Source organism: Falco punctatus (genome assembly GCF_963210335.1).
Source record: "Falco punctatus genome assembly, chromosome: 1".
Lineage (NCBI taxonomy): Eukaryota > Metazoa > Chordata > Aves > Falconiformes > Falconidae > Falco > Falco punctatus.
The window spans coordinates 115073922-115097783 of NC_137580.1; the positions used below are offsets into that span (position 1 = coordinate 115073922).

Genomic DNA, 23862 nt, shown 5'->3' on the forward strand with positions numbered 1-23862 from the left:
AGTTGTCCCTGTCATTCTGAAAGCACTGACTTATGACGAGAAGAGGGGAGCATGCAGCGTGGGCTCCAACGTGAGGGATGCCGCGTGCTACGTGTGCTGGGCCTTTGCTCGTGCTTACGACCCTGCTGAGCTGATACCGTTCATTAACCAGATTTCAAGGTAAGTTGTGGCAATAAGAAACAGCTATTTACAGTTAATTTTTAAATCTATTCAAAGTTAGGAAGGAGGCAGAAGTTAATCTAATAGTCTAATTATGTCTCTTCTACAAGTTAATAATCTAGGACTCTAATGCTCTTTCTCTTAGACGTTTAAAATTAGATATTGACCAGAAGTGATACATTCATTTAGGGGAAATACCTTCATGCTTAAAAAGTAGCTGATGTGTCCCATATAACATGAATGAAATTCATCGATCTCTGGATATTGGTCACCAAGGAATGGATATTTTTGTTTCTCTATCGTAATTTTTAAGGAAGTTCATTGATTCGTGCTAACAGATATGCTGAATATCTTAAAGAATTGAATATGGGTGGGATGATGATGACATAAACAATACCATTGTCTTTCCATGCGATTGTTGAAGTCTATCATTTCTTCCTGTTGTAGTATGGTGCACTTTAACTTTTTAGATTGAAATGCATCTAGATATTTGCTTATCAAGTGTGATGACTTTATTTCCTTCTGTTTATCTGTTGTAAGAAAACCAAAGAGAAATCCAAAGAAATTCACTGTAAGAAGATTCAGAGAAAATAGTGGAGGGTTTGAATGTGTGGGTGTCACCTGTTTGCTTGATCACCAGCTTTGTGGTTAGCTCAGTGGAACAGATTCAGGAAGTTTAAGAAGATGTGGAACCTTAGCACAGTAGAGGTAGAAATACCAAACCACTTTAAAATTGGGGAGTTGCTTTATGGAGTCATAAAGAGCTGGAAATACTAGAAGAAGAGAAAAATTATGGAAGAAATTACTTCTTACCTTTTCAGGTGAACACTTGTTTCTATTGATCCAGGCGTTCTGGTACTTTGTCAGATGGGTATTGTGCAAAGAATACAGCATGTCTTTATTGACCAGCTTACAACTCAAGTTGGATAAGTTGGGTGTAAAAGAATAAATGACACTTTTGCTCTTCTCTAAAAAGCCATTTCGGAGCCTCCTGGTGCTTCCATTCAATTTATAATTTTTGTTTTGAAGTGTTCCAATTCAAAGATTATTTTGAATGAATAATAAGGTCTATAAGGTCTCCCCAGAGCCTTTTCTTCTCCAGGCTGAACAACTGCAGCTCTCTCAGTGTGTCTTCATAAGAGAGGTGCTCCAGCCCCCTGATTGTCTTCATGGCCTCCTCTGGTCTTGTTCCATGAGAGAACATGGGAGAAGTTTTTTTTTTCTTTTTATACTTTCTGTTTTTATAGAGTACGCCAGTCCAGAATGACTGCCATACTAAACTCTGCTTTACAGTTGAATGGAAACGCATGCACACACTTCTTTGTCAATCTGTGGTTTCTGTTTAAAAAGTAAAAGTTTGGAAAGATTTTCAAATCACAATCTATGACACTGCAATGGTGGACCACAACTTGGTGCAGCCTTTCACTTAATACTGATCATATGTTTGTAGATACAGATTGTTTTTGCCTTTTTCTTTTTTCTTTTATCTCATGCTTTTCCTCCTGTTTGCTTGTGGGATTCTGTCTTCATCATTTAGTCTTTTTGTTGGCAGCACACTGGCTGACATTGCAAGGTATCATTAATGGATGATTTGCACTGCAAACACAAAGAGGTAGCTTCTAACAGTTTCTTGGCAGATTCTTAGTACAACCATTGATAGCAGCAACTCTGGTGTCTTTGTCTGAATTTGACAGGTTTTGATCAGTAGTCATTTAGTGTTATCTTTTTAAAGAGAAAAAACAAATTGGACTGTACAGTGATTTGTGGTCCTGGTTCAATTTCTAGGGTCTGCCTTGCTTCCAGATTGCTGACAGAACTATTTCAATTTCATCCCAAAAGTCTGGTTTGGAAACACAGGACTACTTACGTAGCTCAGGTTCCCAAAGAATATCTGACTTTTTCTTTCTTCTTTAAAGCCTTTTTTAAGGTTCTCTGGGACAATCTGTAAGCCTTACATATCCATATTTATTTCTTGATCCTGGTGCACTGTGGTCTTGCTGGGCTTTGCTGTTCTTTGTCCTTGTATCCTCACTTTCCAGTGCTGCTCCTTTAATGCAGGGTCACACAACAGTGTCTCTTATCTATGTGGTACTTGCTCCTGGGGTTTTCTAAGACCTTGATAAAATCTTTCTGTCTAAGAACTTACTGTCAATTTTCTTAAGGCCCAACACTGTTTTTCTTCTTTTTTTTTAAGCTGTCATGTCTTTCCTCCAAAGTAAGCAGGCAAAAAATTCTAAGGCATCTTAGCCTTGTGTCTCTAATAAAGCAGTTTCATGTTGTTTTGATGATGTTTCGTCTACGATAGCGTAGATGCTAAAGGAGGCGATTCTGGAATCATCAAGCTGTGCTGGAACGTGGTGCCATCCACTGTTTCTGGATGGCTTTTGTAACGAGAGTGCAGTACTTCAGAGTAGACCTGCTTTAGTTAAGCATGCTAGAAATAATGCTAATTGCCATAGTAAGTTATTAAAGAAATGTTTTATTTTGAAGGGCCATATTTAATGCCCTCCTAGCTGAGTTCGTGGGAACTTATATATGCTATGAAATTCTTAAGATAAATGTACATAAAGACGTATTTGCACAGTGAAATAATCATGTGATTACATCTTGGGTTGTATTCCTATTTTTAATCTAACCAGCACAGGTAATGGTAGCAATGAAGACACAGTGACACCGATGAGCAGAATGTTAACAAATGTTTCTAGCAGGCTGTTGTCAGCTGTGCAGAATTATTTACCGCTGTCTTTAAACTCACAGGAATACATCTGTATTCTCACTGTGAGCAAATCAAGCAAATCTTCAGGATGAGTAGAGCCATACCAATACTAAAGTCTGGCTCAAAACTGGTGTTTTTTTTTTTTTTTTTTGGTAGGTTTGTTCAGCAGCCTTATTGAAAGTAAATCGTCTGCTTCCATACTCTGACTTAGTTGAAAAACTTTAAGGTTTCTTTTAAGGTCTGGCTGTTCCTTGTGAAACTTAGAAAAGCCAAAGTGTGAGGCTGTAAACCTTCTATTTATCAGAATTCTGATCTGTTTGTCAGAATTCTTTTTCTGCTCATGATGCTTTGAGCAATATATTTCTTTTACTCCTTTACCCTGCCATGGTGCAAACAATGTTGTTCTCCATACATTAGATGCAATCTCACCATTTTGATTTTTCATGGTTTGTGGTATTTTGTTTTACTGTCACAAAGCTGTTAGTGGGAACTTGCGGACAGGTACGAAGGAGGTTATGTTTCTGAAGAAGCTGCTGTCTTTTTGTCTGAACAGTCTTCAGACTGTTCTAGAAACAAATAGCTTATGTTCTCTTTAGGAAAATCTCCAGTGAAAATAATTGTTATCTTCTGCCAGTGGTAGTAATACCAGTGAACACTGTGGCTATGCCAGCGACAACAGCTTCACGTCGTTTGGAATAAGTTGGTGGAGGGAGACAAGCACGGCCAGGGGGAAGCTGAAAATTGCTTGTGATCGGTTGTAAGGTGTTGTGGCTGGTATATACTTAGTTTTCTAACAGAGCTGCACAGTATCTTAGTAAGTATTAATGCTATATTAAGGCTTTACTTAAAAATCTTTGTAGTTATGTTGGCGATACGTTTCCTAAATCAGCTCTTGAAGGTAGAATTGCCGCTCCAAAGAGAAATGGTGAAAAAGAATATTCAAATAAAGTATGACACACAGTTTCACCTATTGTGTCAGCAAGCCGATAATTACATACAGCTTTTTTTTAAATCTAGCCTTAGGTGTGTCACTGTTTTACTTAAAGAAGAGTCATACTTCTAGCCACAAGCAAATTGTTGCTACCCTTAAAAAACGCAGAACTCAGCATCTTGAAACAAAGTACATAATATCCACTGTGAGCTGAATTACACAGCAAAAACATCTGCCTATACAGGAATATAAAGTATTAGATTCTTACAGAAAAATAATGAATTGTTTACCAGAAAGGAAAATACTACCTCCTTAAAAAAAAATGCACCGAGTGTTTGCTTTGTCCTGGTGCTAGAATTGGCAGAGGGTTTAATCCTTCATTCATGGTCCTTAGCACTGCTGTTTACCTGGCCGGAGGAGCACAGGTAATGCTGAACTGGGAGCCTAAGGAGCTGGTTGCTACACTCAGACTCGAAAGGCGAGGTGGTCATTGTGGCAGAGTAGGTGCCCTGGGTGTAACTAGAAGTTGTTGAGGTAAACAGTGAGCTGCTTCGTGTCTTCCTACTTCATGTCGTGGCCTTTGGCACATAATGTCGTTTTGGCATATCTTGTTGGGAAACTCACTTGGGTACCAAAATACAGTACTATGCTATAAACTGGGTCCTGCCCCACAGCCCGTTCAGACTGGGGTCCAGTAGTCACAAATTAAAGCAGAGGGGTAATTTGGTGGTGAGGTTTATTTTTCCTTTTCTTGCTTGCAAAGTTGTATCATCGTGTAATGGAAAGACGTTGTTTTCTGTGTTTTCAGTAGTCAAGAGACATAAGTAATTCACTTTTGACTAGTGAAAAATCCCCTTAAACTGGATAAAATTGATTTTTTTAAAAGTAAAATTTATGGCAATGTTTTAAAAGAAATATCTGTCTCCGCATTCAGTGATAGCTGTTTCTTCTCTGCTTTCTTGTGAATGTTCTGTTATTAAGTGATAGAATTGTCAGAATACTGAAGTTACAGGCTTAGATTGGTATAGATCATAGATCAGCCCTTTTCCTTTCTGACCTTACTACTCTTCTTTTAAGGAAAAAAAAAACCCCAACCAGAAAAAAGTTAGAGAACACTTGTTAGAAATATTCACCTAAGAGTATTTCTAATAGTACCTGTTCGTATTTTTACACACCGGTACTTTTTCCCTATCCATATTTCAAAAAGATACACTTAGTCAGATTTGTTTATTTATTTTTTAAAGTCTTGTTAAACTAGTTTCTGAAAGCTTGCTTGATCTGTTCAAACTATAGGACCATAAAAAGAAAAGTCTTGGCAAAGTAGATGAAACTTGACGTTTATTGCGGGAGATAACCTTACTGCGATTTGAAATGCATGTATTGAAGTCGCCATTCAAGCATATATTTATAAAAAGCACTGCCAGACTGAGACCTTTTTCTCTCCCAGTCTCTACATGTATGCTTTCTTTTTAAGCCTACCTATGGGGAAAGTTAAGCATAATTTAATAACTTGGAAATACAGGTAATTTGATTCCTGCCCCCTTGGGTGTGGAAGTTACTGTCTGTAAAGCGGCAGGTGCACATTAAGAAGCTGAGTTGTTTTGTTTAAAACCTAAACAAAAAAATAAAAAGGAAAACACACTGCTATTCTATTATACAATTACAGTGATTAAATTGTTGCTGGCTATCTTAACTATTTGGAGCTGTTGCGTAGTCAGAATGTAGTTTCATTTATCTGTCATTCAGTGGTGTAGGTAATCAATAAATGAATCATTATTTAGAAAGATCTAATTGCTATCTCCCATTCAGCAGAATACTAATACAAATAGCGCGTACAGTGTGGGAGAGCCGGCGCTTTGCCTTCCCTGCGGTGCTGTGTTGTTTTTGAAGGGGGGGGGGGGAAGGAAGGTGTGGCTATGGGTGAGTGATGTAGCTTGCTCCAGGGCAAGATTGTCCTGCAGAATTGGGGAAATCTGAAGCATTGCTCTGAGCTACATCTTGTACCATGATGAAATATTGAGAATAGCTTTCTTCTTGTATGTATGTGAACGCTGCCTTCAGAGGAGGGTTGTGTGCGGACTGTGTCTTGCACTTGTGTAAAGTTAGCTCCTGCAGGGGCACCACATGCCTTATATTTTTTAATTTATTTTTTTTTTTTAGTAGCAGCACTTGTAACTCCTGTTCTAAGCATTTTTCTGATCACTCTTTTCTACTTGTTTAGTTCTTATACTTCCATCATTTTACCCCAGAACGCTGGGATTAGAGTACCACACTGAGCCCTGTAGGCTGTTGGGTAGCTGGCAGAAAGTGTTAAGAGCTTGGTGTCAGCTGGGCTGGAGGGAGCGTGGAAGTACGCAGTGTAGAAGTGGGAATGGTCACTGCATTTCTTCTTTTCTTCAGACCACCTGCTTGCCTAGATTAATACGAGGAATTAAATCTGAGGCTGTAGTCTTGAAGGGCTTTTTTCCCTAGCAGTGCTGGCTGAGGAGGCACCTTTGCTTGCTGCTGCAGCTGAGCGTTGCACAGCTGCATGTGATAAAGTGAATGGGAGTGGGTTTTTTTTTTTTTTTTAACCTAGCAATAGAAAAACTAATCGCACCTAGATCTGTTTTCATCATCCAGGTCACTGCATAGCTGTTCCAGTTGGGTACTGGCATGACTGAAGAGGTGTGGAAAGGGCTGTGTGCAGCAGCTGTCTCAACAGACGCGGGTCTGACTCTGGTCTCGCCTCCGTTTTTTAACTTGCCTGTATTGTTCAAAACTGTTTTGCTTTTGATGATTGTTATGCCTTCCCTTCCCTAATGTATAGTCAGGAGGAGAGTTTTCTGTCCTGTTACAAGTTAGACTTTTCCCTTTTTTGGGCTCAGGAAGGAAATTTTGGTTTTGTGCCAAATTGGCAAGAGGTTTGAGAGTTTCTTTCTTTCTTGCCGCAGCTTCAGGGTGGTATGCTTGAGTTAATGGTAGCAAATTCTCCGAGGTTAGCAGTACGATGAGCTTCTTGCTGCTTGTGACTAGTATAGACTAGAAGTGCCTGCTACAGGTGATAAAGGAAATTCAGATTTATTGTCTGGTACACCTGGGTAACTTGGTATTTCTGTGTTCTGATGTCTCTCACCTGGCTGGCCTCTGCTCTCTGCTGCTTTCTGCCTTGTCGGGGGAAGGTAATGAGATCCATGCTGGGCCGGGGGAGTGAGGAGCCGCTAACTTGCTCTGAGTCCTTTTAACTTTCCCTAGTGCCAGTTAAGTGAGTACTTGGGGGAGAGGGGAAGGGTCAGGGAAGAAAGAGAGTTATTAGTTGACTGATAGAATTGCAACTTGCTTTTTAAAGTCCATTTGTGTTTATTGTACACTTAACTGCTTGTCGTGCAAACAGGCTAAATATACCTCAAGGAACTACAGAAGGTGTTTCATAGAGACTGCAAGATGCAAAGCTGTTCTTTGCTCTACCTGTTGCTAGTCAGGTGTGGTACGTTTTAGGCAAGTCAAGACATGATTCTTCAACCAGCTTAAAAAAAATATCCCCCTTTGTTTGACATAAACAGTTTCTTTATGTTAGGAAATCCTGGTGGAGTATCACATAAACTCCCACGACAAAGCAGACAGGTGAAGACACCTTAGACATGTTTCATCTTACGCATGTTGCTTTCCTTGCTAATCCCTGTGTTACGGCAGACTGTGCTGCGTTTTCAAATGGGAATTAACTTGAAAAAGTTATTCGTGTAGTTTGATAAGTTTAAAATGCTTTATTAAAAGGATTAACATAAGCCAGCAGCTGTGGCATGACTTATGAATATAATGGGACTATGGGGGCAATGACAAAATTCCTGGGTTTTTTGTTTTGTTTTTCTAAACATGGTACTCGGTTGCAGCGCTGAATAACTCAGGTGGCATCACATAGAGAGTATGTTGTTCTGCTGGTTTAACTTACACAGGTTTGTCTTCAGGTAACAGAAGAATAAGAAAAAATGGAAACGTAAAATTTGATGATAAGGTGAACTCTTGTTGTGTATAATAACCTGAAACTGGTTTCCATTATATTTAGTCAACCACATTTTAAGTCTAAATATGAAATTCAAATAGTAGTATTTATATGCCAGTGATGGTTTTCTAACATCTCCAGTTTGAAAAGACTTCATAATCTTCCAAATCAATATGTTAATGTTTAATACATAGGTCCTTACACTCATCCCTCAGTGTCCCTTTTAGGTCACTCTTGGACACAGGACAGGATTTTGGTCTGCCCCAGCACGGCTCTTCTGAAGTACGCTGTGACTGCAGGGTACCTCCGGTGCAGTGCGGGCGGTGCTCTGCGTTCTGAGCTTCTGGGCTCCCTGAGGGGGTTTTGTCTGTTGGGTTTTTCTTTTTGTTTTCTCAGAAGAGATCAATATGGAAATATTGCATAACTGGCAAAATAATGTTTTATCTTATAGTCCGTGTAATTGGAAAAGTTGGGAAGAAATTTGCTTCTTTTTGCTTTCCAGGATGGTTTTCACCCAGTTACCTCATTTTGAACGTTTTCTTCTATAACTGAAAAATTCATGGGAGCTATTTGTATCATTAAAACAATATACTTCTTAAGTATGCTTTTAAAATTAAGTTTCTCTGTGTGCCAGAGAAGAAAATAAGCAAGCTTGGTGTGACAGTGATGTATTTGATCCAGTACTTTTTCAACAGTTAGCCACTTCTGCTTCCTAAGGGAATGCTTCCTAAAAATTTGCTCTTCCAATCACTGTCGTTTGGGTGACTTCCTTTTGTCATGTAATGACCTGATGTCTTTGTGGCAGAGAGAGGAATTGCTGACGCAGGTACAATTAAAAAAGCATTAACTGTCTTTAGAACGATTTATTGGGGTTTATTTTAATTTCTTCTTGCTTTCTGTCTCTTGTTTTCCTCAATGGAGATAAACTGAAATTACAGAGGCAACATTGATTGTGCATTTCAGCGAATTTTAATAACACATTATTCCTCACTGTAGGAAACTGATAGCCACTACTCAGGGAAGCTCGATATTATCAGTGTAATTAATATCTTTATGCTAAAGCAAAGCTATCTGGGATTTACTTTTCAGCCAGTATTTATTTCCTGGTTTGCCTGGAGTCAATAAATAATGTAATGAAGAGTTGCAGAGTTTGAAAGGAATAATTTTCTGCTTAAATGATTCTCCTGAAGTGATGTTTATTTGTCACTGAAGTTAATTGAATGCTGGAGGTGGATTTCTAAAGCTGTAGACTTCCTGCGCTGGGATATATTTTCTCTCTTCTGCTGCACAGCACATTTCTGACAGGCAGTTCTTTTGAGGTAGAAGAATTAAGCTGCACAGGGTTACCAGACCTCATCACAAAGGAGCAGTTTCATATAATCATGTCTCTGTATCTACATGTCACCTTTTAAAAAAAACTGCTTTGCAATTTATCGTGCAGGTCTCTGTTTAGTAGGATTTACATATTGTTTTCTGATTTTTGTTACTTCCAGGATGTGATTGTTCTTGTAGAGATTGCTGCAAGTTTCTGTGGCTTAACTTTTAGTTTTGCTTAAGCCTTACCTCAGACTTGCTGTGCATTTGGCTATTGAGAAACCGTATTTCCAAGTTCGAATTTAAAACTGTGTTGTACGAGTCTCACATTAGAGATGGTAGTTATATCCGAGTTTTAAGCTCCTTCTACATTAAACACATAAAACCTTTCTATGCAGTTCAATGTATTTGCATACTCCTTATGCTTTGATACAGTAGGATGGTGATTGTCTCTTTATGCTATGGAAAGGCCACAGCAAACTAGAGAAACAAGGAAGTACACGGTTATTTTAACGCAAATTTTAATTTAGGCTTGTATTTATATATAATAAGCTCTGTAGAGGAAATGTTGCATGTTTTGCTTGGAAGTCGAAATGTTGAAATGGTGTGACACATTTCTTCTCATATTTATGGTACTAATACTCAATATTTTATTTCCTCAGTGCATTGGTTATTACTGCAGTATTTGACCGTGATGTTAATTGCAGAAGAGCTGCTTCTGTAAGTTATCACATTCTAGCTTATATGTTTCTGTTATTCTTTGATTGTTTTAATTTAATTTAATAATTTGTAGACTTAGCTCTGTAGAACTGTGCTATGTAAACAGTATATTGTTTTTTGAGCAAAAAGGTGGTTTTTTAGATCTTTAGAAGTATGATGTGACTTTAGATTTTAAATTCTATAATCCATACATCCACATTTCGATTTATGGCTACAGTTCACAATCTGCTGTATTGTTGTCATGATGGTTAAGATAAAGTATCTTAAGAAAGAGCTATTTAGCATTTTCTAGTATCAAAGATGAAAGGGTCGTACGAAATATACAAACACTGTATGTTTTTCAAGCCACCAAGCTGGTGAGTTTTGTGAAGTTACACTTTTCTAATTGTTCATTGACTGTTATATTGTAATTGTGGTAAGTTGGAAATTTCCAAAATAATTTTTCCTTTAAACGTTTTCTCAGTTATTATATAAAACTTCTTCTGTAAGACTGGGAATTTTTAGAAGGTGGTGGTAAATCTGTTAGGCAGATACTGCTATCTGGTTAACAGGACTGACACCTGAGTATAGTCTGTTGAGCCCTTCGGTAAAAAATATTTATGCTATTGAGAACTGAAAGGAATGAGTGATTGTTCTTAGAAGGAGGGAATTTATGAAGGAGAGGCTATAGAACTTGAGAAGAAGAAAGAATGGACATCTTTGAGAATTTAAGTTAGTGTGTTGTATACATTGAACTTGCTTTCTTAAAAAAAAAAGTTTTCTGTTTCAACAGATAAATTCTCTTACGGAAATATAAAAAGCCCACCTTATTATTATATTAATTCAAAACAGGACCAAACAATGTCTGTCAAAGAACCAGGTGTCTCTGTTACTGAGAATGCATTTAACAAGCAAAAAAAAGAAGAAAAAAAGAAAAAAAGGCAGTCTTTGCAACATGCAAATTAATTAACAGGTCTGTCTTATTTTTTGACTGAAATTTTGAAAGCTAATGGATTTATAACATAAGGAGGATTTCTCAGGGATACCTGCATAGCATCCTTACTTTTTTCTAGCCACACCTCTGCTTGAGAGTTTAAGCTGTTGAATGAAGGTGCAGCGTAATTGCTGGGGAAGTGAGTCAGTCGCTTGTGTAATCGTATCACAGATCGCTTTGTCTAAATAGGTTAAAACCGAAGCATGGAAGCTACAATGCTGTGGATCACCAAGTACTGATACAACATGTTCTTTGCATATTGTACAACTAATGAATATGGGCAATGCTACTTTTCCCCAGACTTCAACTCCTAAATTTCAGAAACTGCAGAATTTGTTATTCTTGGTTGATTTAAGTCACCTTATTCAAATAAAATCTGTAGAGGAGAACAAAGGTAGCTTTGCTTTCCTGCAAATTGCACAAGCCATTAAGGGGTATAGATGGTGAAAAGTAAGTTATTTATTTGCTCTATAGGAATTGTCCTAAGATTCACTGGCAATATATATAAAGAAGGGAATTCTTTTTAACATGTTTGCCACTACAAATGCACTCCTTACCTTTAGTGGCTTGATCTAATTGTCTTGTGTAATCTTCATTATGTTTCTATGCTTAAACATAAATGATCGTTTGACCACGAAATACGGTGCTAAACCAGATACATTTATTAATGCTCCAAGCTTAGTGCAGATTGTGCTTCTGTATTTCAAATGAGTGCAAACTACAGTATGTTTTCTTCTCACTTTTCTACTTTAAACCAAGCGATCAAAAACACTCTGCAATTCAGTTATCTTCAGTCAAATTAATTCTTTCATTAATACATTCTAATTTAGAGCTGGTCAAACATTGGAATTGCTATTTTGATGGATAGTTAAGGAAGTACTGAACCCTTTTTTTCTTATTTTAGAAAGTCAGGCAAAGAAATATTTCATGTTCACCAGGCATTACTACATTTTTGAAGAAAAATATCTGGGAGTCCTAAGTATTCCCAATGATTGCTACAGTTAGATACATATTTAAATAACTAACATGTTTTACTAGGTTTTCCATCTATTATAATATGCAATATATTCTGATGCAGAACACCAATGAAACAAAATAGCATATAGAGATATTTTGAACCCTGAGGTTAGAGTGAATAAAACAAGACTGTTCTTTTGAAGCTCCAAAAGCATATTGAGCTGACTTCTGCAGCTCTTTCATGAATAATCATTCTAAGGAATAATCACGTGAATAAGTGATCTCGGATTGGGCTCCTTTGAGCTCTGACATCTTAGAGAAGGTTTTTTTTATTCCTCTTGTTTGGCTGATAGTTTCTAAAATCATGATTTAGAGAATGTTTTAATATTTTTTCGGGTTCTCGGGGAAAGCAAAGTGTTCAGGTTACAAGGCTACTTGGTCATCTTGGTTCTGATATCAAGGAATTGTGAAGTTAAGGCCTTTGCATCCAGTTTTTCCATCTCCAGAAGAGGATTGTATGAAAAATTAGTATTACAAAACAATGGAAGTATTTGGCATCTTTAGGAACTGGCAGTTGTTTGAAAGTGTGATTGAAATAGTAAAATATTCAGTTAGTGAAAATCTCTTTATTATGAAGAAAAATCTTTTGTGAAACATTAAAAAAATGCTAAAGGAAAAAGGATTTCTATGAACAGTAGGAAATTGCCTTTTCACTTGGATGAACAATATGCTTCATTATTTTCATATTTCTGTTCTACTTTCTCTGATAAAGCTTTAACAGAATAATATTATGGGGATGGTTTTCCTTGTAACTTTTTCTGTTCAACGAACTTGTTCCAACCCAGGAAAAACACATTTTTGTTGCTAAAATTGGGATTAGATGCTGTTCTAGAATTTAAATAGTGTGTTTAAATTGTCACAATTATGTGTCTCCTGTGTTTAAATTATCACAGCTGGAATGTGCATTGTCAACAAAGCCGCCTTAAATCTGGGGTAAAGTTTTCCAAATATAGCTCTAAACACTCTAGGGTTCTGTTTTTATGTTCCTTTGAGGACTTTTTCTGTTTTTGTTTGAATATCTTGGTTTTCATTGTAAATTTCCCATCAACTAGCTGAAGACTTATTTGCAGAAGCACCTTTTAGTGTTTGGTTGGTTTTTTTGGTGTTTTTTTTTTTTAATGCTCAGCAGTGCAGAAGCTGAGAGAGGTTCATGGTGATACATACAGACCTCCCTCAACCTAAGCAACCAGCTGTGAAACAAGCTGCCATACAGTTTTAGTCTGCAACTGGAAAATTTTTTAGCTACTGAGCTATGTATACAGGAATTTACTATTTTTCTTCATACTTTTATGAATTGTAAATTCATAACACAAGTGTAAGAATCTATACCAAACTGATTATTTTTCTCCAAGCTTATTAAATTGAAATAATTGACAAATATATTTATAGTAAGGCAATACTAATATCTATCTTTGTAAGCAGCGGTTAAAGTTACATGTTTTTTATAGGTAAAGTAATCAGGTATAAATTAACATGTAAATTAGACATTTAGAAGACGTCAGATTAATGCTAAGTATTTTTGCCATGCTGCTGGACTGTTTTGTAGATCTTTATGATTGTCTTTCTAAGTTAAAAAATGAAATGGTGATACAGTGGTGGAATTTTAAAATTCCTACATTTGGTAAACAAAACATGTGAAATCTTTAGGTACAACAGCTTTTGTGCTGCCACATTCTATATAGGCCCCTATACATCTTTTTCAGGTGATTTTGCCACAGTGTATTTCAGTCCTAGGCCTATGGATGTGTTCTAAGTGGAATAAAATCCTCACTGGATTGAGACCAGATTTACATTGTTTGGGTATCAAAGTTTCTGATTTAAAAAGAAAAAAATAAAAAGGAAGAAAAAGGCTTTACAGATTTTGTACCATTAAGACACTTGTCTGAGCAGTGCAGTTTTAAAAGAAACTGTAAAGCTGTGATTTAAATGTTAAATCCCTTGGACATGATAGCCGAGAGCATCATCCTTGCTGAAATGTCCCTATGCTGAGCAAAAGGGTCTCCATAGCTGGAAGGGGGATCTAAAGGTGATGTGCAAGCGAGAAGGGAAATGATGCAGGGTGACATGGGGCGACGTCCCGGCTGGAAGCGGCTGTTGGTGGGGAAGCAGAGTGGAAAAAAAGCCGTGTCAGAAGCTGGGCTCCAGCGTACAATAAAGAGCAAGTGCAGGGCATTGCTACAGTACGTTCCTGTTCTGGAAGCCTGCGTTATGTGTTGCCCAAGGGCGTACCTGCGCCGCTGCCGCCGCGGAAGCTAGCCCATGCAGCTGTACCCGGGGCAATCCTAACCGGGTTAGCCGAGGGGCACTGCAGCAGCAGGCTGCAGTGCAGGCAGGCTGAGGTGGGCTCCACAGCCCGCCAGGGTGCTGGGTGAGTGCTTTGGAGTCAGCCGGTGCTACGTGTCCCACAATGGAGAGGCTGCGAGCAGGAGCTGAACTAGCCCGGGCACGTCTACGGGAACTGGAGTCATTATCCAGATCAGACATAACCTCAGCAACGCACCAAGGGGCTCTGCTCCACCTGCGTGCCGGGAGTGCTTGTCCGTACGGAAGGGCCGGCACCCTGCTGAGCTGGGTTCACCCTCTGTTGTTACAGGTGGATTACCACATGCACACTGTATTTATGTAGGAAGTACAGAAGCTCTGTGTGTCAAAATTCTTGTGGCGTTTTCAGTAAAGATTGGAACTTCCCCCTGTATGTTACATTATCGAATGTCAGGTGACAAGTGCTGTCTGTTGCTGAAGGTCTCTGTAGATAGAGCAATAATGATGTTCTCTCCTCTCTGAAAATACTTAATGTTTTCCAAAGTTCTTATTAGTACTTATGATTGTATACCCTTTCAAGGAACAAAAAATAACTGGCTTTTTTTTTGGAGAAAATTCGAGTGGGGAGCAGGCAGTTAAGTAGGTTTTATTCTGTATGCCATACAAGTAGAGAGATTAACTTTATGGCTATATTTGTTGCATTTTGCAAGATTTTGAGTTTGTTTAATGCAAAACACAAGAAACATACATGAATTTTGTTTTCAGGTTTTGTCATTGGAGTGTTTGTGTGCTTTCAGATGTGTATCTTTTAAATAAGTATTGCAGTCCCAATATTTTTTTGTCTGAAGTTTCGTTAATAATCAGCCTTTGCCTACTATTGGCAATTTGTGTTGACATGGTCAGACAAAAGCGAGCTGTCTCAATTTCTGTTGTCTACAGGTATTGACTTTCAATTCCAGTGCGAAGCCTTGTGTCACTACTCAAAAGCACTCTTGTGGGTGTGACTAATTTAATGAACTTGCATTCTTAAATTGCTGTCATGCAACATACAGCTTTAAGAACACCAGAACCATAGAGACGCCGAAACAAAAAAGCCCTGTGGGCTTGTTCTACTGACAAAGCTTACTTTATTTAAAAGAGAAAAGCCATGGGTCATTTATATTGTTGTGTGTTTTGAATTCATGATCTGGTGTTTATCAAAAAGCAAACCTGACTCGTTTTGGTATGTTTGTTCTCTGTTCCTTAGGCTGCCTTCCAGGAGAATGTTGGGAGACAGGTACGGTAACTTTCCTGAATCTTCATTCATTAGTGCCTTGGAGGCTACTGTAAACGTGTAGTACCTAAAATCAAAATTAGATGCTGTGGCTTCAGAGAAATTGAGTAAAAGGTTGTCACAAAATAATTATTTTCATTATCAGCAAACAAGTTGTAAAATATTTTTTCTGCAATGTGAGTTTTATTATAGTGCTCTAGTTTTGGAAGAAAATGAACTTTCTGGTGATTTTTAGTCATTCTGAAAAACAAAATCAGTATGTATGACTGCCATTATACACCTTGCAAACAGCAATGCTCTTAAAGCAGGAAAAGTCAATTTTTCTGTTATTTTTTTGTTTCATTGACTTACTAGTTTTTAATAGAACAGCTGAAGTGCACAATCTTTGCTGTTGTTGGTGATACAACAGTGAATTAGGTTCAGAGTCTTCAGCTCGGTGTTTGGTTTTGCCTGTTGTACCATGATGTACCATCCAGACATTTTGAGATACCTGTTACTTTGGGAGATACCCGAGTGCTTGGAAAAAGAGTAATGTGGTAGGTTTCTGTGTAACTTGGCAACATTTAAGTAGTTAAAATGCTCAGACAACTTTGATTTGCAACCTTGGAGGAGAAGTAAATAGGGTAAGGACTTGTATTTCAAAGTTTCCTGGTTTCTCATCTGGAATATACAACTTGGGGGGTGGAGTGCGGTGGTGGGAAGGGTGGGTGGGTGGTCCAGGTAGTGAATTCTTCTGACAGTGGGGCATGTGAGCATGATTAAAGCAAATTTTGTTATCAATCAGCCATTCTTTGAGGGGCCTTTGTTAAAATGTTGTCTGTCTTTCACTGATTTCATTCCTGAAGGTCTCTGTGTTACGAGCTGGGTATTACTCCTTTAGCACTGAGGGTATTAAGCAACGTGTTGGTGGCTGGTGTGTGTATTTCTAGAAAGAATTAGGTTAATAGCATGGAAAGGGTGCAAGGAGACTAGGAGGAAGAGGGTAGGTATTTTTGGTGTCCTGACCCAGCTAGGTCTGTGATAAGTAGAAGCCAGCGTGATTCTTGCCTGGGTCTGTAGTTAGTGCCCTGGAGAGGCTGGTTAGTCATTGCACAGCAGCCCAGCCTGGATCCACTTGGGAATGAAGTAAACACCTTACTGTGACTTCAGTTCCAGGTGACAGAGGGCTCCTGGGTGCTGCAGGTTTAGAAATCCTTCTGTGTAGCAAAAATTTGGTGGGGTTTTTTAATTTCTTAATCAGAGGAGTACAGTCTGTGTTAGTTAACAACCAGAAAGTTTCCTTATTGACTCTGCTTTGACCCGTGATTCAAATTTGTCAGTGTTGGTAGAACACACAACAATTTTAGCTTATACGTTGGCACATGAAGGAGAAGTTTGCGGTGAAATAGTCGGTTTTCATGGCATTAAGAACACTTTGGGACTCCAGTAGGTTCCTGCAGAAGTTCAGAAGTTCTATTTACTGAACCATTCCTTACCGCCTAGGAAAATGGTTACTTAATCAGCGGATACACCCTCTGTAGTTCTTTCCCTGGATGTAGTATGTTGAAAGAGACACCCTTTCTCTGAATTGGAAGGAGCTAAAACATATTCCTCATCTGAAGTATGCTGATATTGACTAGGTGGAGAAAAAAGTCAACGTTGCTTACTTTCTGGTTCCTGCCCGCTTCACCTTTGCAATTCAGCATGCCCTGAGTCCAAGAGCTTGCCTTTGTGGCCTCGGAAAAAGAAAGCGTTGTAGCTTACACTTCATGGAAATGCGAACTTTGAAAAATACAAATTTTTAAAAAAGTTTAGGTCACAAAAATGCACATACTTGTGATTAACTAAACTTTGATGTTGGAGAAGTAAGTTTTCAGTGTTCTGGCAGAATAGAAGCTGTTGGCTGTTCCTTGGAAGCCCGCCTCTGCCACTGTCTGTGACCTCTGTACTCATGAACTTGGTCTCAGGAATTTTGCTGTCTCACTGACATGCAGTGTGGCACCGTGACCTTCGGTGAGATGGCATCAAAACAGCACACTGACAGTCAAGTAATAAATAGCAAGGTCCAACTGGCAGCTAGAGTTGAAATTTTTTTAGCCCTGATTTTCCTTATGTAATACATTCGTGTGGATACATTCTTATATATTTCATTGTATGTCTTGGTGTTTGGCCACAAATCATACTGAGGCGTTTCTCTTGTGTCCATTCTTCTCCCTAATCAGTGTTTCACTAGTTTTTGGAGAGTGTGTTCATTTCACCTTTGAGTTATTGGTGCTTCCAGGTAGTCGCTTGGATAAGCCACGAATATTGTGTCTGTCCTTCTTGGTTCGCTGAGGTTCCAGGCCTTGTTTTTTCGGACTGTTGGTGTTATGCTTCCCAGAAGAAGACCTCTGCAGTAGCTCATAGCTTCCCACTGCTTGCAGTATATACTTCTTTAATTATTCAGGCTTAGATCTAGAGATATTTTCCACTATTTTTGCATGACTATATTCTAATGTAGAAGGGATGAGTGAGCTGTAAACAAACAAAACTGTATCATATCCAGAACCTGTACTTCCACATAGCCCTATTACTTAAATATCATGTGATTGTCCCTTTTGTAGGTGAGCGTAGTGTCTTTCAGTTGGCTGTTTTCCATTTGAACTTAATTATGGCTTGTGGAGTCTTTGCTGCCTCTTCCATTCCAAAACACAGCTTTGATGCATAGTAGTATGTTAAATCAGCCATAGCCAATCGGAATTCTGAATATCTGACTTGTATTGCTTATATAAGAAGGCAAATTTTTAGATGGCAATTGCATATTTAGAAAGATAATTTGTCTTCTAAAAACAGAATTTTTTGAGCGCTGATGTCAGAAGTGTGATGCTTCTGTAGGATTCGGTGTTTCAGGCTTTGCTGGGAACCAGTGTTATTTTCAAAAACAAACCAACCCAATTCTTTTAGTTCATTAACAATTCATTTTAAATATAAACAAACAGAAGTAATTGAACTCCCATGTGTTCTACATGTGATGCATTTCTTGGTGCCTAAATCTCTAATTTTATACTTCATAAAAATCACAGCAGATACTTGTTCCTTCACATAAACTAAAACCATGTTTACATTTATCTAAACTTTCTTGTAGAAAAATAATTTTTTGTGTACATACATAGCCATGCATTCACCAAATACCTTCAAGTCATATCCAAATATGTAAGATAGCTATTGCATAGTTTATTACCTGCTGCTATTTATTTTGACTGATTATCATTGACTCATAAGTGAAGCTAGGTATTTTACTGTTTATATATCCAATATCCTTTATATCTTTGATACAAGTGATTTTACTATAAATTAGAAATGAAACTGTATTTTTTCAGTGCTTGGTGATTAGTAGTAGATTTGTTTTCAATAATGTTACCTATTTGGAAAGTATTTTCCATTTTAAGATAATAAATTCTTGGGTTTTTCCCTCTTCCCTATGCTGTTTCGTAGGGCACCTTTCCACATGGCATAGACATTCTAACTGCAGCTGATTATTTCGCTGTTGGTAACAGAGTTAACTGTTATCTGACTATAAGGTAAGTTTCTAAGCATTAGTTTTCTTAAACATGAGTGACCCCTTTTACATAAGGAAATATATGTCTGATTGTTTCACCTTACTGAACATTATGTTTATTACTGTTGTTTCCGAATAAATTAAAATTTGTTTTTTCTTATTGCTGCATCAAACTGCTTGTTATGTGTAAGACACAGTGAAAATGTGACCGTGATTTCCTTGTCTGCGTGGAGGATGCAGCCAAGAGGCAGTATTCACAGTTGTCGCGGAACTGTGTGAGCTGGTCTTAGATAAGAGTGGAGGATTTTGAAGTGCTGTAGTAAAAGGAGAGGCTGTTATGATGGCAGACAGACTCTGATGCGTGTAAAAAAAATAATAAACTAAAGCCCATTTAAAAAAAGACTTTGCACAAGTTGTTGAATTTGTCATTTGTGCATAGACCTTTAACTTGAGTGGCTGTATTTTTCATAGCTCAGTAAAAATCTAACCACAGTATGCAGTTGCATTTGAAAAATCTGATCACTGCAGGATGGAGTCTGCAAAGACTGTCATGGGGAATACCGAAACTAGAGTGGTGATGCTATAAATCAGTAGCTTGTCTTGGAATACTGTCTTCTGTTCTGGTCAGCTATCGGAAAACACAATAATGCTGAAGTCAGGGGAATTCAGAGGCAAGCTGGGTGCGCAGGATGACTAAAACAAACGTAAGATTGCACTTCCTCATTAGAAGATGAAAAAGACTCAAGGCTGGGTTCGAGCTTTAGTTGTCTGAGACAGTCTAGCCTAGGTGTCTAGCCTCTCTCCGTAGCCAATGCAAAGAGACAGGCACCTACAGAAGGTGATTCAGATCATTTTAAGATAGGTCAGATAAATTGCACTATGGAGTTGCACGTTGCTCAGAAACCAGCAGGTTAGGAAGGCTTGGAAAGGTTATATTCTTGGGGAACAGAAATAGCAAACAGATGTGATGGTGTATGCCATTGCCAGCTTTGTGACTTCCAATGAGCAGTTTTTTGAGAAAATTTGCACTGGAACCCTCTATCCTCTCCTCGACGATTACTTTTTTTTAAAAATTATTATTATTAATGTCTTCACCTCCATATTGTCCCTTTTGTGCATAATCATTTCAGGCCGTACATATGTTTACCTTTTACCTACTGTCATTCCTTCTGGGGTCCACACCCTCCTCCTACGTTGATGCCCAGAGCTCCCGCCTACTGAGCCGAGGTGGGGAGACGCAGTGGCTTGGTATTCGATGCTGCTCTAGATTCATGTAACATCCATGGGATTTTTGTAACTCTGGCTTTTTGTACTAGTAGAAAATCGAAAATATTCAAAATTGACAAAGCAGTTTCTGTTTTCTCTCTTTTTATAATTTTGGCTTGAAGACTAATATTTTACTTACTTTTTGAGAGCTGAATTATTAATATATTATTTATTTTCAAATACTCATTTATTACTCCTTTCATTGTGATTTCCAGGGTTTTTGTAGGAACGTTACTTATCAGAGTGGAAGTATTTTTGCTGTTGATTTCTTTCTTCCACTCTTATTCCTGCCTTTAAATTGTGCAACAGAAAGAATAAATTTGTGCATACTTTATAACTAGTTTTATGCACTTAGCGTGATCCCTTGAAACCATGTTCAGTGTTATTAATCCAGCTCTTTGTAAAGTATTTGTCATCTCATTCATTATTTTACTTTTAAACATCTTTACCATTTTGATCTTCAAGCAGGATGTCATTATTGGGGTCAATACTTAAGTATTTCTGTATTTTTTTCTGAGTAACATCGAAGGAGAAGTACATAAGCATATATTTGGCTGCACAGAAAACAGATGTCATTATGATGTGGTAGGAAGAATGGGCCTTTCTGATTGGTATGCCTTAAGGTGGTGTAACTGTTTATGTAGCTGGAAAAAGCTGCTTGAGGTTCATATGCCAGATCTAGAATCTTTAGCTGCCCTTCCCCCACCCAGATAAAACAGTCCTGGGACACTTTGTATGCCAGCACAGTGCCGCTATGTGAAAGGGAGCTGTGCGGGTGTGAAGGTTGGTAAGCTAGATTCCTCAGAGCAATAAAAGCTTGAAAAAAATGTATCAATTTCTACTGCTGAACTTTGTTTTCATTAATAAATGATGGTATATTCTTGTAGAGAAGCAGTGTCATATATATATGATACATATATGTGTGCGTGTATAAATAGTTGCTTATATCCTTTTAAATCTAAATAGTTTTATGCAAGTTTTTCAAGCTGGATGCCTTTTTGAAACTTCTTGCTGGTGTTCTTTGGAGGATTCAGCTCAAATAACTATTTCTGAGGATGGAAGGTAGAGGAAACCCATTTTGTGTGAACAGGGAGTAAAGAGTTTATGTAATTACAGGAGTTCTGGGCTTGTTAAAGCAGAGTTAAGGGAGAAACTTCTTAATCTAAGTAAAGTGGGATACAAAAATCTTACCATCAACATTATCAGGAAGGCTAGACTTGTATCCAAGGCTATGTGCATTACTCAGTAGGGTAAAAGAGATGAGGACTGTAGTTAAAGCTACAGACATCGACCAAGAGATCAAGTTTGATGACCTGGGCAAGGATGTTCCCATTAAAATGGCTGGAAAGAATGGTGAGTGCTAGAACTAGCACCCAAAAAACAGCTACGAAGAAGAGACCTCAAACACGGCATGGGAAGCGTGTCTATTATTATACAGTCTTCCAGAACAGGGAAAGGAAACAGAGAGTAATGAATTCTATCGTTTCTCAACTGGTTGTTGATGCCAGCAAAACCAACTGTGTAATCCTCCTCTAGGGCTCGCAGCAGCAGTAGGTAGTACTTGTGTATCCTGTATTGGCTCAAGGGGCTGAGGTCGGTGCTGTGGATTTCAGGATTCCTAGTCTTCTGATGAATTGCAGAGATTACCAGTATGGTAATATGCAACAGTATTTGGGTTTTGTCTTTGTTTTGCTTCTAATTACGCACACATGTATTAATGGAAAACTATTATGGTTGTAAAGTTAATCACTCGAAAGATATGAAAAGGTGAAATTAAGGTAATCTGTGTGTCCTTAATTTTGTCCCTTTATGCATGTCGTTTTGACACAAACACGTTGTACTGATTGTTTAGCTTTCCAAGATTATTTAACATACATCAGATATACTGAAAAAACATTTCACTTTTGTTGACCTTAACTTTCAGTAGTTGATGCTTCTGAAGATTGGAAAGCAAGCGTGGCTGTAAAGTTAGATAATTATGCAGGCTACCTAGAAAATTAATTCTGGTGTTCCCTTACCTCTTAGCCTTGACTTTGTAGCTTGAACATTTTTGTCAGAATTGACTTTTTGTGTATGCTTGATTTTTTAAAAAGGACAAATTAAAAGCTAGTATTCAGTTTGGGACCATTGTATTTTTGAAGTTGTAGCATGTTTCTGTAACTTAATTTTACTTTGTACTGTGGATTACATCATTGATACGTTTCTCTAATCTGAAATAATTAAGTTAATATACACATCTAGATTTTATAGAATAAAACAATGGGAATTAAATATTTATTTTTCCTTTTTATTGCTATCAAGCTTTTTGTACGTATAGTGTTTTTTATAAAAAATCTGAAATTTTTACAAAAGTGATTTAATTTTTTCAATAATTGTAAAATATTTCCAATTGTGTTATTTCATTCAGCTGCATCTCATATAGGAGAAGGCATATTTAAGTAATTTTTTTGGTTGCTTTAAAACTGGAGGTTTTAAGTCGTTGGAGTAGCTTGTTTAAAGTGCATGCAGATGTTGATTCTTGTACTCTGTCTACATGAACATTTCTTTTTCAGTGTGTATATTGCTGGCTTTCCTGAGTATACACAGCCAATGATTGATCATTTAGTTAACATGAAGATTAACCACTGGGATAGGTAAGTTCATAAAGTCTGAATATGAATATCCACAAGTGACTATTCTGCATATCATGCTTTCCCATATTATTTTTGTAATTTTTACTTACACTAGAGTTTGCAATAGCATTTGACTGAAGGAAACTGGGCAAGTAGTAGCTGATGTTATCTATACCTCCCTAGCATACTGTCACTTAAAACATGTTTATGAATTTTGTCTTTTTGCCATGACCTCAATCTGTTAATAGATTAATAAAACACATTTATATGGTATATAGTGTATGTGAGGGGTAAACACCATCACCATACAATTATCATAATTGAAGTAGATTTCATGCATAGAGATGGTGCTTAGTCATATTCAGTGTTCATGAAGATTAAAATATGTATAACACAAATGAGATTATATCAGTGCTGATAATAGTTTGCATCATGAGAAATAATAATAGTTTACTGTAGTGTCCCTGCCAATGCATAGAATGAGCCCTCAGGTTCTACCATCCACACTTATGTTTTTCTTTGTCTCTTTCAGCAATAAGTTCTATTCATATAGCTAAAAGCTAGCTGTAGGCTGTCTGTTTGGTCCGTGGGTTTGTGTTGTTGGCTTTTTTTGGGGTGGGGGGAAGCATAGGATCGACAGAGAATACTGCATTTTTGCATATTGCTGAGGTCTTTATTTTGGTTGGAGGTAGAAGACCCTTCCTGATGTTACTTTTTTTCCAATACGTTAGTTACTTCTACTAAATTGCTAACTCCCAAAAATCCAAAAATGCTTTTTTATATCTTCAGTGTTATTCGAGAACTTTCAACCAAAGCTCTGCATAACCTTACTCCACGGGCTCCTGAATACATGGCAAATGTGGGTAGGTAACACGTAAGTTCCGCATAGCATGCCATACCAACATTCCAGCTTATGTAGCAAAAATGTACTAAGAAGATTTAAATGTGCTCCATGACTTAATAAAAACTAAGACTTTACCTGCAACTTAATACAGCATAGAGACACTAATGGCTTTACCAGTCTTCAGATTTTATGCAAAAATTATAAAATACTGCCAGATCTTTTTTTATCTGGGGAATGGACTTTAGTTATCCAGCTATGCTGGACCCTACCAGTTCCGAG

General features: G+C 37.7%; 1 protein-coding gene across 2 annotated transcripts in view; it reads left to right on the forward strand.

Moving 5' to 3' along the window:
* The window catches only part of TBCD (tubulin folding cofactor D), a 129530-nt gene that overhangs the window by 53785 nt on the left and 51883 nt on the right, over nt 1-23862 (forward strand). For both annotated transcript variants that reach the window (XM_080394320.1, XM_080394321.1), the window contains exons 15-20: nt 3-159; nt 9762-9819; nt 15318-15347; nt 18798-18883; nt 22680-22760; nt 23529-23602. In XM_080394320.1, coding sequence (XP_080250446.1) covers nt 3-159; nt 9762-9819; nt 15318-15347; nt 18798-18883; nt 22680-22760; nt 23529-23602 — 486 coding nt within the window. The remainder of the gene's footprint in view (nt 1-2; nt 160-9761; nt 9820-15317; nt 15348-18797; nt 18884-22679; nt 22761-23528; nt 23603-23862) is intronic.